The sequence below is a fragment of the Drosophila subpulchrella genome, chromosome 3L (assembly GCF_014743375.2).
Source record: "Drosophila subpulchrella strain 33 F10 #4 breed RU33 chromosome 3L, RU_Dsub_v1.1 Primary Assembly, whole genome shotgun sequence".
NCBI lineage: Eukaryota > Metazoa > Arthropoda > Insecta > Diptera > Drosophilidae > Drosophila > Drosophila subpulchrella.
The window spans coordinates 29,015,084-29,027,395 of record NC_050612.1 but is presented as its reverse complement, the minus strand read 5'-3'; the positions used below and the strand labels follow the sequence as shown (position 1 = coordinate 29,027,395).

Below are 12,312 nucleotides of genomic sequence, written 5' to 3'. Positions count from 1 at the left end.
AAATTAACGCTCTAAATTTATTATTGTTCAGTAACAGTTTCAGTCACGCTTATAATCACTCTATTTGCCATCCCTGGAAATGGCAATGTTTAACCTTCAATGTTTTCCAACACTTCTACCGGCGGCGTCACTTTTTCGGTTTTCTATCTCGCCGACTTGCAATTTTCCCTGCAAAATACGAAAAAGAAAAGCGTAAATAGAGAAAATGGCTGCAGCTATCGATGGTGTGTTCCCGGCCACATTGCAGGAGCTGGTGAAGAAGTCCAAGGTGCTGGTGGTGGGAGCCGGCGGAATTGGCTGCGAAGTGCTCAAGAACCTTGTGCTTAGCGGCTTTACAGATATAGAAATTGTAAGTGATTCGGGGGTGTGCAAGGCTTTTACTGTATAAATAATGAATTAATAATTTAATGTTGACTTTCCCCAGATCGATCTGGACACCATTGATCTGAGCAACCTGAACCGACAGTTCCTCTTCCATCGGGAGCACGTTGGGAAATCGAAGGCGCGGGTGGCGAGGGAAAGCGCCTTGAGCTTCAATCCGGATGCCAAGATTACAGCTTATCATGACAGCGTCACATCGTGAGTTGGGAAAGCCCATTGCCTGCATGCATCTTGTGTTTATAGTAAACCCATATCCCCCTTTCAGCACTGATTATGGCGTCAGCTTCTTCAAGAAGTTTGACTTGGTGCTCAGTGCCCTGGACAACAGGGCAGCCAGGAACCATGTGAATCGCATGTGTCTAAATGCGGATGTCCCGCTGATCGAGAGCGGCACCGCCGGCTACAATGGCCAGGTCGAGCTGATCAAGCGGGGCCTCACCCAGTGCTACGAGTGCACGCCGAAGGATAAACAGCGAAGCTTTCCCGGCTGCACTATTCGCAATACGCCCTCTGAACCGATTCACTGCATTGTTTGGGCCAAGCATCTATTCAAGTGAGTTTTCCACCTAAAAGAGACTTCATTTCTCATTTATCTTGGTGTCTATTTAAGTTTTGCAAAGACTTCTCTTCATTACATACTTTTAAACAATTAAATCTTATATTTGCATTAAATTGCATGCTTCAGTCAACTCTTTGGCGAGTCTCTGGAAGATGAGGATATTTCCCCCGATGCCGCTGATCCCGACGCCAAGGAGAAAGATGGCGCCGACGGAGACGCTGAGCCTAAGGCTGCTGAAAAGGAAAAAGAAAAGGACGAGGAGTCCAAGGAGGAGAAGGAGGCCAAAGAGGATACGGCCAATGGAAATATAGTGCGCATCAACACCCGCCAGTGGGCCAAGGACTGCAACTATGACCCCGGCAAACTGTTCAACAAGTTTTTCAACGAGGACATTACCTACTTGTTGCGCATGTCGAATCTCTGGAAGACGCGCAAGGCGCCCGTGCCCGTGCAGTGGGACACCCTGGTGCCCAAGGACTCCTCTGGCGACGGGAAGGATGTAGCTAAGCAGCACCATAAGATCTGGTCAATCGAGGAGTGCGCTCAAGTCTTTGCCAATGCTTTAAAAGAGTTGAGCTTGACTTTCCTTAAACTGGAAGGTGATGATACGCTGTCCTGGGACAAGGACGACCAACCAGCCATGGATTTCGTGGCCGCCTGCGCCAATGTGCGATCCCACATTTTTAACATCGAGCGCAAGTCGAGATTCGAGATCAAGTCGATGGCGGGCAACATTATTCCGGCCATTGCCACCACCAATGCAATTACGGCGGGTATTTCGGTTATGCGAGCGTTCAAAGTTCTGCAGGCCAAGTGGGAGGAATGCAAGGCTGTGTATGCTCGACTCAGGCCAAATGCACGCAATCACTTCCTCGTGCCGGACGCCATTCTCCCGGGTCCCAATCCCAACTGCTATGTATGCGCCAGCGATCCGGCCATTACTCTCAAGGTTGACACCAAACGCATCCGTATAAAGGAGCTGCGCGACGACGTCCTGGTAAAGACACTCAACATGCTGAATCCGGATGTGACTGTGGAGAGCAATGGATCCATTCTGATCTCCTCGGAGGAGGGCGAAACCGAATCTAACGAGGACAAGCTCCTATGCGATTTGAACATTGTTGATGGTGTGATCCTCAAATGCGACGACTTCTTCCAGAACTATGAGCTAAGTATCATTATTTCCCACTTCGATGCGGAGCGGGATCAGGCCTTGTTCGAAGTCGTGGCCGATGCCGAGCAGTTGAAGCCCAAAGAGGAGGAGCAAAAGAAGGATGGTGATGCAGAAAAGGGGGATGAACCGAAAACGGCTAAGAAGCGCTCTGCCAACGGGGAAGGTGACTCAAAGGACGATGGTCCATCTACCTCAAAGCGCAGCCGGCCCACCGAAGTGGTTGAGGAGGATGACGATGATTGTCTGATGATTGAGGAGGACGAGGATGAAGCGGATGTCGTTGCCGTGGCCACCGACAAACTCACCGTGCAGAGTCCACCAAAGTCGGGAGCTAAGCGCAAGCCGAGTGAAGTGATCGAAGATGAAGACATTACGGAGATCTTGGATTCCTCCGACGATGAGCCTGCTGCACCCACCAAGAGTAAGCGCTCCAGACTGGATGAGTCGCTGACCAACCCAGTTGAAGTCATCAGTATCGATTAATCAAAAAAGCATAAACTATTCGAATAAGTTTTAGGGGTGCACACTAAAATATCTCCTGGATTCCTTTTAATAAAAAGCATTTTGTTTAAATAACACATCATAAAACTTGGAGTTATAATTGTTAGTAATGGGCTTTGGTTTTTGTATATAGAATAAAGAAAAAATAATCATTTTAATTTTTATTTATTACACTAGACAACAAAAAAAAAAGGGTTAAACTTTTTGAACTTCGATATATTTTTGGAACCATCCAGTGTTGGATAGCACCAGAAGTCATTGTATTTGTTATCGGTTACTGGGTAGTGGTCCAAAACAGAGAACGTGAGCTTTCCCCTTTAGATTTCCCTGAAAATCTTAATGAAAATGGCTTTTCCAGATGTCCCTGGCCAGTAGAATCCTGCAACAAGGCTCTCGCCTGTGGAGTGGACTCAGTGCCGCACGCGGCTTTCACATTCTCATGCGACCGGCGGCTCCTACGACAGGAACCATGCAAAACACGCAACTGATGGCCGTCGCAAGTGGGATTCCACAAGGATCGGGACTCCTGATTCCCGGCTCCACACTGGTCCAACAGGTGGCAGGGTTCAAGGTCAAAGGTCGCCTGAAGCGACGCTGCAAGGACTGCTACATCGTGGTGCGTCAGGAGCGCGGTTATGTCATCTGCCCCACGCATCCGCGCCACAAGCAGATGTCGATGAAGAAGCGCGACTACAAGTCCTGGATCCTGACGCACGCCACCCAGTCCAAGGAGCGCGGCTATTAGTCCTAATTATTCATTAATTAAAGCATTTGTTTAAATCTTGTTCTTAAATAAACAACATAAAAAAGAAGAAATCCAAGTGGTCCCTGCCTCGATAAGTTTACCAACACTGGATCAGCTGATGGTTTGTTTATCTTGATTCTGGAAGAGATTTGCCGTTCCTTGCTGTAACCGGCGGAGTTGAGTACACCTGCCCGGAAAAGATGACTACTCACTTCACCAATGTGCTGCGGCAGGCCTTCAAGACGTTCGACCGTGCGAATCACGCCAGCTTCAATGCGAACCTGCAGCATTTGCGCCAGTTGACCGATGAGCTGACCTACCGGGACTTGCACCTGCGCGAGGAACTCTTCCGGAGCGTGGCCAGCCACCGGGCACCCTGCAGCTACATGCACATCTTCGAGGACGACCGCTTCTCCATGAGCCTGTTCATTGTGCGCGGAGCGAGTGTGATTCCCCTGCATGACCACCCCATGATGTTTGGCCTGCTGCGCTGCATTTGGGGCCAGTTAAGGGTGGATAGCTTCTCACAACAACTGGGGCCAGATGAGCCGCTGACCTACGACCCGCATCCCTCGGTGGTGAAAGTGAAAACCGAGGAACCCAGCTTGGTATCGCCCGCAAGTCCGTGTGCCACCCTGACGCCGCGGAAGAGGAACTACCATCAGATTGCTCAGTTTGGCAATGGCGTGGCGGCTTTCTTTGACATCCTCAGTCCGCCTTACGATGCGGACATGCCCACATATGGTCCGCGACAGTGCCGCTTCTATCGCGCCAAGGTGGATGCCGGCCAGGTGCAGCTGCACTGCATCCCCTCGCCGGATACGTACTACTGCGACGTGGTCGACACGCCCGAATCCGTGGTGCAGGCCGCTTTTCAGTGCGCCGATGAGGTCTATGCCGAAAATGCCACCGGGACACAGTGAATCCATGCAGCTAATACCCTCCTATTTATTCGCCCATCATCACCCGTTGGCTGCCCGTATCAGCCAAGTATCTTCTGTGTTATTTAAATAAAATTGCCTCCTTTTTTTTGTAGAATTCACTCCGCTTTCACGGAATTTGTTAGGTTTTAATCATCTTGTGCTTGGTATATATTCTGATTTCGTCGCTTCAGCTTCTTGATATTGGGACTAGCGGGCTCTGAAGCTTGTTCCTCTACCGTATGGGCTTCTGTTTCTGCAATTGTTTCCTCCGGTTCCACCTCCTCGGGAAGATCTATTACATTTTTATCGGTAGTATCTGCAGGTGCTGATATAGGAGCTGGCAGGGATAAGTTCAGTTTCCGTTTGGTGGGCGTGACCAAAGGTTCACCGATGTCTTCTTCCAGCGGCTCCACTTTAGTGCTATCGTTTGCCTCAACAGCGACAGTTTCAGCACATCCCACCGCAGGCAGATCTTTGCCATTCGCCAACAAAACTAGGCACAGTGGATCATCTATGCCCAAAGCAACACAAAAGCTATTACTTTGGGGATTTAGGTGCACCTTCGGTTGACCCACGACCATGTGCTTGTAGTTGGATTGCTCTGCGGGATCAAAAGCTGGCACTGTGCGCTCAAAGTTCTCCGGCACCTGGAGTTTCTGGAACTTTGTGGTCACCGCATCCAGTTCCTCTTCGGTGGGCGTGAAGTTAAATCGCTCTGTAAGCTCTCCCGCCTTTTTTCCGGGCAGATAGTAGTAGTTCTCCTTTACAGAAATCAAATGATTTGTACTATGCAGGATGGCCAGCCACTCGGCGTCGTAGTCCAGACGTGGTTTACCCTCAATGGGGTCACTCGGTATCTCCACCACTTGAAGGAATGCACGTCGCGGCAAACATTTGTCAAGAGCCAGGAATTTTGTCACGGGAACGTGTTTAGTTGGGGGAGACGTAGGTGTTGTCTTCTCCTCCTTTTCCTCGTCTTCATCCTCACTGCTGCTGCTGGAGGAGGAGGATCCATCATCAGCTCGCTTCGGGCTGTGATTATGGGGCACCAGGGCGGCAAATTTGCAGTGCAGATGAGCAGCAAACCAGTAGGTCGGCTGGATGGCTTTCAGCAGTTCCTCCAGTGGCTGACTGCCCAGCTTACCGCTCTCCATGTCCGCCTTAAAGAAGGGTTTCTTGCGCAGCAGCTGTGCCTTGTTCCCGTACTCATAGATTCCCGAGGGCCAGTCGTGGGAAAGGAAGATGTCCACCCTCCCGGACAATTGCTTCAGCCGGAAGACTTCCAACTGCCGTACATGGTAGACACTGCGACACGTGGAGTCGGTATAAGGAGGATATTCGTGGTGGCCTCGCAAAAAGTCGTGGCCCTTGAATATTCCACTTATTCCAGCGATGCGAACTCCATTTACATTGACCACGCCGGCGTAGCCGAGGTAGTAGATATTGGGAGCAACCCAACCGCCGTAGGGGAGCTCCTGTAGGTAATTGGAGGCCTCGTGGTTCCCGCCAATGAAAATGGTCAGGACGGGAGCCACCAGCTCACCGCTGTAGTATCTGTTGGAGGGAAAATATGAACTCATTTGCTAATGACTGGCAATAGCTTTACTAACTTGTAGAAGGAGCACATGTCCAGGTACTTCTTTGGCACCGCCATCGTCTGCAAATCCTCTAGATTCCGGGTGGACTGGAAATCGCCGCAGCACAGAAGCAAGTCGATCTTGGTGCCGCTGTCCTTTTCGATGCTCGCTATGGTGTCATATATACGTTCCAGTTCGCCATGGGCGCATCCCTCTACAGCTACTTTCATGGTTATCACGGATATTCACGGTTAATGAATTAAATTTCAGTTGTAAACAAATGCGGTCTGCTATCGAAGAACGATAGACCCAAACAAATTAACGATTATTGATAGGCTTCCAATCCAGTGTGGAAAACGTTTTAAAATAAATTTGACTGCTTAAAACACTACTTATCGATAATCTATTTAATACGCGCCAAAATTTAAATAGATTTTGATAAAACTAAATATTTCTGTTTGTTAAAAACATTTGTTTATAAATACAAACTTTAAAATACATGAAAAGTAAGTACGTCCGTATGCTGCTTTAAATAAAATAAATAATAAATTTGCTTTAGTTCCCAAATAACATTACCCGATTCCCGTAAAATATACCTTTGTCCAGTTCAAACGTTAAAAATGTTTTTTTGTTTATTTTTCAAAAATATCGCTTCATTTAGTACAGAATATACGTGTATGTGTGTGTAAAGAAAATGTATGTGAAATGCTCTGCGTTGAATTCTCATTTTCCTGACCTAGATGCCATCTTTTTTGGAGTTCTGCGGGGCGTGCTGGTGGGCACAATCTCATTTGATGAGACCTTCTCGTCCTCGACGTGTTTGTTTTTCGTTTCGTTTTGTTTACATACAAAGATTTACAATGGACTTTCGACTTAAGATACATAATTTAGTTGGCCGCCATGGCCAAGAAATAGGAAGTAAAATATAAATCTACAATAAATATAGCGCGGTCTTCACGCCGCCCGATTGATGGATCCGAATAATCTACCGATCGACGCAGCGTGCATGGGTACACGGAGTGTACGAAAACCAAGAGAATGCCTTTAAAGCCATCATCAGCATGCCAGATGTGTTTGTTTGATGTTTTTGTTATTTTTTGGAAAGAATATGAGAAACAATCAAGTCAGAAATCGAACCAAGTCTCTGGTGATCTGGTCAATTCAGTTAATTAGGAGCCGAACTTGAAGGACGTGGGCACGGCGGTCTGTGGGAAGGCGAAGCCGCCCTGTTTCTCGATCAGCTTCGATTCCTTGGCGGCCTTGCGCTGATCGGCGGTCACCACCACCTCTTGCAGCGCCTTGGCCTGTTCAGGTGTGAGGTTGGAGGTCAGCAGCGCATACCAGGCTTGGTCTTGTGCAGAAAGTGCTGATGGGAAAGGGGATACAATCGTTATTTGTTGTCTAAAATTCAGCAGAAAGCACAATTCCTAATACCTGTGATAACTTCCTTAAACGTCCAGTACTCATCGATGGCGCTCTCGTTCTCCTCATCGTCGATGGGCGTGGTGAAGGACTCCAGCCCAGTCTCGTTCAGATCACCCACAGACTCCTCAGCCTCGCCGTCCGAATCCGCATCCTCGTCCTTGATCTCGGCTTTTACCTCAAAGCCCGCCTCACCGCCCTTCGTTTTGGCAAATTCGGCCAACTTGTCCAAATAGTCGGGCGCCATTTCGTCCATATCATCCTCGTCACTGGACAGAGCCTCCTCACAATCGTCACAGTCCTCCTCCTCCTCTTCTTCCTCCTCCTCCTGAGCCCGCGACTCATAGGCGCGCTTTAGGCCATCGAAAAGCAGAATAAGGGCGGGCACAATCTTGCCGGCCACCTCGCTCAGCACCTGCGGCTTGGCTTCACCCAACGAGATGAGGGTGCACAGACCCAAGACGCACAGTTTGCGATCGTGGATGCTGAAAAGGATAGTTAGTAAGGGAACTAGCTCTTCAGGAGGTGCGTGGATCCTTACCCTAGGAAACAGTCCGTGTCGTGGAGCCACTGCTTGATGAAGTGCGCGCTGATGGACTCGTTGTTCTGCTGGGACATCTTGTCCAGAATGGACAGCAGCAACTGGGGATTATAGTAGAGGGCTGCGATCACCACCTGCAGGCACATGGTGCGCAGCTCCGAGGACTGAACTTCGCGAGTAAGCCTGGACAGAGCCAGCTCCACGAACATGTGTATCACTGAGTCGATCTGTCCCTTGCACTGTAGGATGATCACCTCCATCAGTTTGGCGGCATGGCACTCGGGATCTTCACCTGGACTGCCAGTAAGCATCTGAAGGGGATTTATAGAATAAATTAGAAAAGCGATGTAGAACAAGATTCAAATAATATCTCACCGTCTTGCACATGTCCAGAATGGCCAACAGTCTGTTGGGATTGGATAGGAAGGCGGGCGTGTCGACAGTCACATAGTTATGCAGCGCAGGCATAATGTCGATAAAGTAGTCGATGCCGTCCTTCTTGAACACCTGGTAGATCAGCTCCAGCATCTGCCACATCTCGGGAGAAATCGCCTTGGCCGTCAGATCGTAGACCAGCGAGAAGGTTTCCTCATAAAAGTCTAATGGGAAAACACCATATTTACAAAAGATCCAAGAGATGGAGTGCCACAACCAACTCACCGGTGATGTTGTGCTGGAAAATGTGTCCGACCACATTGATAACGATCGGGTGCAGGTTGAGCAGGACATCGGGGTGCTCCTCCATCACACTGAGCAGAGTCTCAATAGTGTTGAGCAGACTCATGGCTGTGATGGCCTTCTCGTCGGATCCCTCCTCGGACTCCAGGACCTGGCTGAAGGTGGTGGCCAGGTGCTGGCAGATCTCGGTGGCCACCGGCAGCAACTGCTCGGTGAAGGTGCACACGATCTTTTGCATAACGTTCGTCAGGTCCTCGTTCTCCGTCTCGCGGATGATGGTAAGCAGCTCCTTGGTGATCTCCTTGATCTGCCCCTCCACGTATTGCGGCGCCTCGTCCTGGGACGATAGGAACATCTGCAGACCAATGGCCGCCTCCACTTTGACGGGCAACTCCTTGTCCGTAAGCAGAGCATTTGTGGTCAGACGCATAATCTCGGCCAGCACTTGGGGATTCTTGATCTGGACGTCACAGAAGTAGTGCAGCACCCAGCAGGCACGTGCCCTCATGTGTCCAGCGGGATTTTGGAATTCTGGGAACACATAGGTGGTCAGCATAGACTCCACCTGATCGCGGTACAGAGCCTTCTTGAGCAGCACGTCCGCCAGCGTTCCAATCATGTGCAATGCACCATCCTTCTGCTTGTTGTCTGCATTCGGAGATGTAATTATCTGCATAATAGTGGCCATGGCCTTGGGCAGGACGCCCTTGCGCTTTTTGCAGATGGAATGCAGCAGGGATTGGGCAGCCGGTACAGGGGTGGCGTAATCCTCAAAGATATCTGTTTGTTATGTAACTTAGTAAAGGAACTTTAGGGTATTTAACTTTTTTACTTACCAAACTTCAAGCGAATGTACTCGTAGGGATCGCTCTCCCAGAGCTCCTGGTCGGAGTCAGTGAACGACATGATGGGAAAGATAACATCCTGGATGACGGCCACCATGTGGGGCTTGATTAGCTTCCAGGTGTAGGCGTGGCTAACCCTGAAAATGATAATATAAGTATTTTAGTGCAATGTGGACGTATCAAACGCAATTATTTGTTCTAAGAACAAACAAATTATGGGTAATAAACATAAACCAAATAAATAATTTGTATAAGCTTGCCTATATTGAGTTGGCTGATCAGGCTAAATCAAACTAGTCATAACTGATTGAAATCGACTTTTTTAACGGCAATTGTAAAGAGTGTATCTTATCAGCTATAAGCATTGTCAGACTTGCTGTCTACAAAATAGTTGTTGTACGAATGACCTACAGAGAAGTGACTTTTAAAAAGTACTAACATTGGCTTTTAAAATTACTTTACGATGGAGGAAAAGTGTAATCATAAATCTAAATTTTTTATTAAATCTAATGTTTATTAATGGTTGAAACTTGAGTATTCTTTTAAGATACTTACGCATTCTTCAGATAGTTGAGCACGTCAGTGAGGACACGCGGCGAGACGTAGACGCGGTTGCGGTACTGGTCCAGGATCTTGAGAAGCACCTCCAGGACGCCCTGGCTGAACGTGGGCAAATACCACTCGGCGAATTTTTGGTATTTCTCACTAACCACATTGCTAGGACTGCCATAACTGAAGAAATACAGGCACTATTAGTTATATAGGCAACAAGAGAAGCCATTTCCTCAACGCACCGCTCGAACATGCGAACCATGATGTGGAGGGCCCACTTCTTGGTCTTCCAGTAGGGGAACTCCGTTCGCTCGTCATCGTCCAGGTGCGAGCTGTCGGGCACGTCGCGATCGGCCACCTGGCGGCAAATCTCCATCCATTGCGAGAAAATCTCCTTGGTGATGAGGTCCAGCGGCAGGCTGTATTGCGTGAGGGCATAGTAGATCTTGAGGATCTGCTTCTGCAGCAGCACCGATTGCTCGGACTGCTCGGCCAGCAGACGCACCATCAGCTGGTAGATCATGGGCAGTAGCAGGTTCATGGCCTCGTTCAGCGGCGTTCGCTCCTCGCTGCGCTTGTACTCGTAGGTCTTGACCAGCTGGTACATGGTCACCAGAGCTCCGTTCCAGCCGTTGACATCCTGGTTCTGCAGATAGATGCTGATGTTGTCCACCACCTGTGGCCAGCGGCCGGGGAAGTCGCTCTTAATGATGTGATTCACGCAGACGGACAGCTGGACCCTGTTTACAGAGGGAAATTAGACTTCTGGAGGGGATTCCCGTTGGGTGAACCCACCTGATTAGCTCGGGAGCATGGACAATGGCGTCCACGATGGCGCCACGGATCATGGCCCGATCCTGCTCGTGAATGGAGAAGGGTATGGGCTCCCCGGGCTTGGCCTCGTGATCCGACCAGCTGCTGTTGATCAGATTCTTGAGGTAGACAGCTCCTGCCTGGCGCACCGGCTGTTCCACCGTTGTCTGCATCACGATCTGCAGTATGGTCGGCACGAATCCAATGATTTTGTGTATCTGTAGGGGTTCATAATGTATAGATATGGTATAAATTTGTTTACACCGCCGTTTGGGTGGGGTTGAGTTTGATTTGGCCCAAAGAATCGATGGCAGAAGCACTTTAAATTCCGTTCACAGAGCTCAATTAATATGGAGGAGCCAAGAGTTGCCACTGGCCATAAACGCTGATAAAGTTAATTAACATCGGAAGGGGGTGGGAGGGGCATGCAAATCGTTAGATGCTGACTCAGTCGTAATGAGCATGCCTGTACAGTGGGGCCAAAGCAATTGGACTTGTGGGGAGGGGTCTAATTAGACTGGCCGCTCTGATTGGAGGCATTTAATTCCAAGGGGATTGCGTAAGCTCCAATTAAAGGGAAACCCAGCGATATTTACACAGGCTTACTCCATTATTTATTAACAATTCATTTAAATTCCCAAGAATCACATCGAAACCACAGTGCAAGGGTGTATATATATAGCACACATATGTGTGGATTTACAGATATACATAGACTTGTTGCCTCTGGATGACAAAAAAAAAATGGGATAGCTGGGATAATGGTAAACACATAAAGGGCAAACTTTTTGACCGATATCGGCTTACATTATCCCCACACCCACACACATGCACAAAGTCCAGAAGGAGGGGGAGAGAAAGAGAGAGCGAGGGAGAGGGAGGTTAAAAGCGAACAATTAAAAAAGCACATGGTTTTTAGACGATGGCGCCACCTCGAAGACCTTTCGAATTTGGATGGGGCGGTGTTTTTTTTGGTGGGCGAACTCACCTGGGCCAGTTGATCCTCGGCCGCCTTGCGCTGCTCCGGATTCGGATCAATAGTTGCGCGCAACAGTTCCGTGAGTTTTTGTGCCTCCATTTTCGCAACTTCTGCCTGCTTCCACGTTTCGCCGGTCTTTCTGCTGCTCTCGTCGTCGTCGTCCTCTGGCGGTCACCTTGCGCCCACTGTGCACCCGCTGCTCTGCCTGGTTTTCGTGCTCGATCGATGCTCGCCGCACAAGTGGCTCCAATGTGGGGGCCCAATTGCAAATCTCTTTTCCGGAGGAAAAAACGTGGAAAAGGCTCCACACACGCACACACACACCGCCGAAATTCGCGAGACGAACGAAGCGTAGAAGAAGAGCCAGCGCTAGCGGTGTTGGAAAGCGCCGGGGTGTAGGGCGCGAATAGGGCTGCAAAAGGTCCGCCGGTGACAGTTTAGCTTTTCCCGCCAAATCTGGCTAGTGTAAATAGAAGAGGGAAGATGATTTGGAGGGTTAACTGTTTAATTACTGAAAATGCATCAGAATTGTATAGCATTCAATTTGCTACTAGTTTTAAAAGTTTTCGGAAGTAAATGGAATAATTTATTTTTAAATATTTAGACGAAATAAATATATACT

The 12,312-nt window shown here is 48.9% G+C and overlaps 5 protein-coding genes across 5 annotated transcripts; 3 read left to right on the top strand and 2 right to left on the bottom strand.

The window, feature by feature from the left end:
* The first annotated feature begins 101 nt into the window (after positions 1-101).
* LOC119552896 (SUMO-activating enzyme subunit 2) lies at positions 102-2,702 on the top strand. The gene is made up of 4 exons (XM_037862816.1): positions 102-349; positions 425-579; positions 647-934; positions 1,067-2,702. Exons 1-4 carry the CDS (start codon positions 206-208, stop codon positions 2,595-2,597), a joined length of 2,118 nt encoding a protein of 705 aa, XP_037718744.1. The 5' UTR covers positions 102-205; the 3' UTR covers positions 2,598-2,702.
* Positions 2,703-2,856: 154 nt separating this feature from the next.
* LOC119553709 (39S ribosomal protein L36, mitochondrial) lies at positions 2,857-3,436 on the top strand. Its single transcript, XM_037864289.1, has 2 exons — positions 2,857-2,918; positions 2,974-3,436. The coding sequence occupies exon 2, from the start codon at positions 2,974-2,976 to the stop codon at positions 3,358-3,360; it is 387 nt and encodes a 128-aa protein (XP_037720217.1). The 5' UTR covers positions 2,857-2,918; the 3' UTR covers positions 3,361-3,436.
* A 43-nt stretch (positions 3,437-3,479) lies between these two features.
* Positions 3,480-4,398, top strand: LOC119554853 (2-aminoethanethiol dioxygenase). Its single transcript, XM_037865933.1, has one exon. The coding sequence runs from the start codon at positions 3,561-3,563 to the stop codon at positions 4,281-4,283; it is 723 nt and encodes a 240-aa protein (XP_037721861.1). The 5' UTR covers positions 3,480-3,560; the 3' UTR covers positions 4,284-4,398.
* A 21-nt stretch (positions 4,399-4,419) lies between these two features.
* LOC119554852 (lariat debranching enzyme) lies at positions 4,420-6,163 on the bottom strand. Its single transcript, XM_037865932.1, has 2 exons — positions 5,894-6,163; positions 4,420-5,837 (listed from the first exon to the last, which is right to left on the bottom strand). Exons 1-2 carry the CDS (start codon positions 6,088-6,090, stop codon positions 4,430-4,432), a joined length of 1,605 nt encoding a protein of 534 aa, XP_037721860.1. The 5' UTR covers positions 6,091-6,163; the 3' UTR covers positions 4,420-4,429.
* Positions 6,164-6,474: 311 nt separating this feature from the next.
* LOC119553397 (importin-7) lies at positions 6,475-12,055 on the bottom strand. The gene is made up of 10 exons (XM_037863761.1): positions 11,700-12,055; positions 10,694-10,929; positions 10,141-10,638; positions 9,902-10,078; positions 9,338-9,483; positions 8,484-9,281; positions 8,199-8,422; positions 7,824-8,134; positions 7,295-7,767; positions 6,475-7,226 (listed from the first exon to the last, which is right to left on the bottom strand). Exons 1-10 carry the CDS (start codon positions 11,787-11,789, stop codon positions 7,030-7,032), a joined length of 3,150 nt encoding a protein of 1,049 aa, XP_037719689.1. The 5' UTR covers positions 11,790-12,055; the 3' UTR covers positions 6,475-7,029.
* Between the last annotated feature and the right edge of the window lie 257 nt (positions 12,056-12,312).

What these genes read in the sequence shown, in the direction of transcription:
- LOC119552896 (XM_037862816.1), top strand. Translation starts at nt 206, where the DNA reads ATGGCTGCAGCTATCGATGGTGTGTTCCCGGCCACATTGCAGGAGCTG. An exon ending in TATCATGACAGCGTCACATC is followed by an intron (nt 580 to 646) that starts GTGAGTTGGGAA and finishes TCCCCCTTTCAG; the next exon opens with CACTGATTATGGCGTCAGCT. An exon ending in TGGGCCAAGCATCTATTCAA is followed by an intron (nt 935 to 1,066) that starts GTGAGTTTTCCA and finishes TGCATGCTTCAG; the next exon opens with TCAACTCTTTGGCGAGTCTC.
- LOC119553709 (XM_037864289.1), top strand. Translation starts at nt 2,974, where the DNA reads ATGTCCCTGGCCAGTAGAATCCTGCAACAAGGCTCTCGCCTGTGGAGT.
- LOC119554853 (XM_037865933.1), top strand. Translation starts at nt 3,561, where the DNA reads ATGACTACTCACTTCACCAATGTGCTGCGGCAGGCCTTCAAGACGTTC.
- LOC119554852 (XM_037865932.1), bottom strand. Translation starts at nt 6,090, where the DNA reads ATGAAAGTAGCTGTAGAGGGATGCGCCCATGGCGAACTGGAACGTATA. An exon ending in GACATGTGCTCCTTCTACAA is followed by an intron (nt 5,838 to 5,893) that starts GTTAGTAAAGCT and finishes TCCCTCCAACAG; the next exon opens with ATACTACAGCGGTGAGCTGG.
- LOC119553397 (XM_037863761.1), bottom strand. Translation starts at nt 11,789, where the DNA reads ATGGAGGCACAAAAACTCACGGAACTGTTGCGCGCAACTATTGATCCG. An exon ending in CATGCTCCCGAGCTAATCAG is followed by an intron (nt 10,639 to 10,693) that starts GTGGGTTCACCC and finishes CTCTGTAAACAG; the next exon opens with GGTCCAGCTGTCCGTCTGCG. An exon ending in TTCTGGACATGTGCAAGACG is followed by an intron (nt 8,135 to 8,198) that starts GTGAGATATTAT and finishes AATCCCCTTCAG; the next exon opens with ATGCTTACTGGCAGTCCAGG.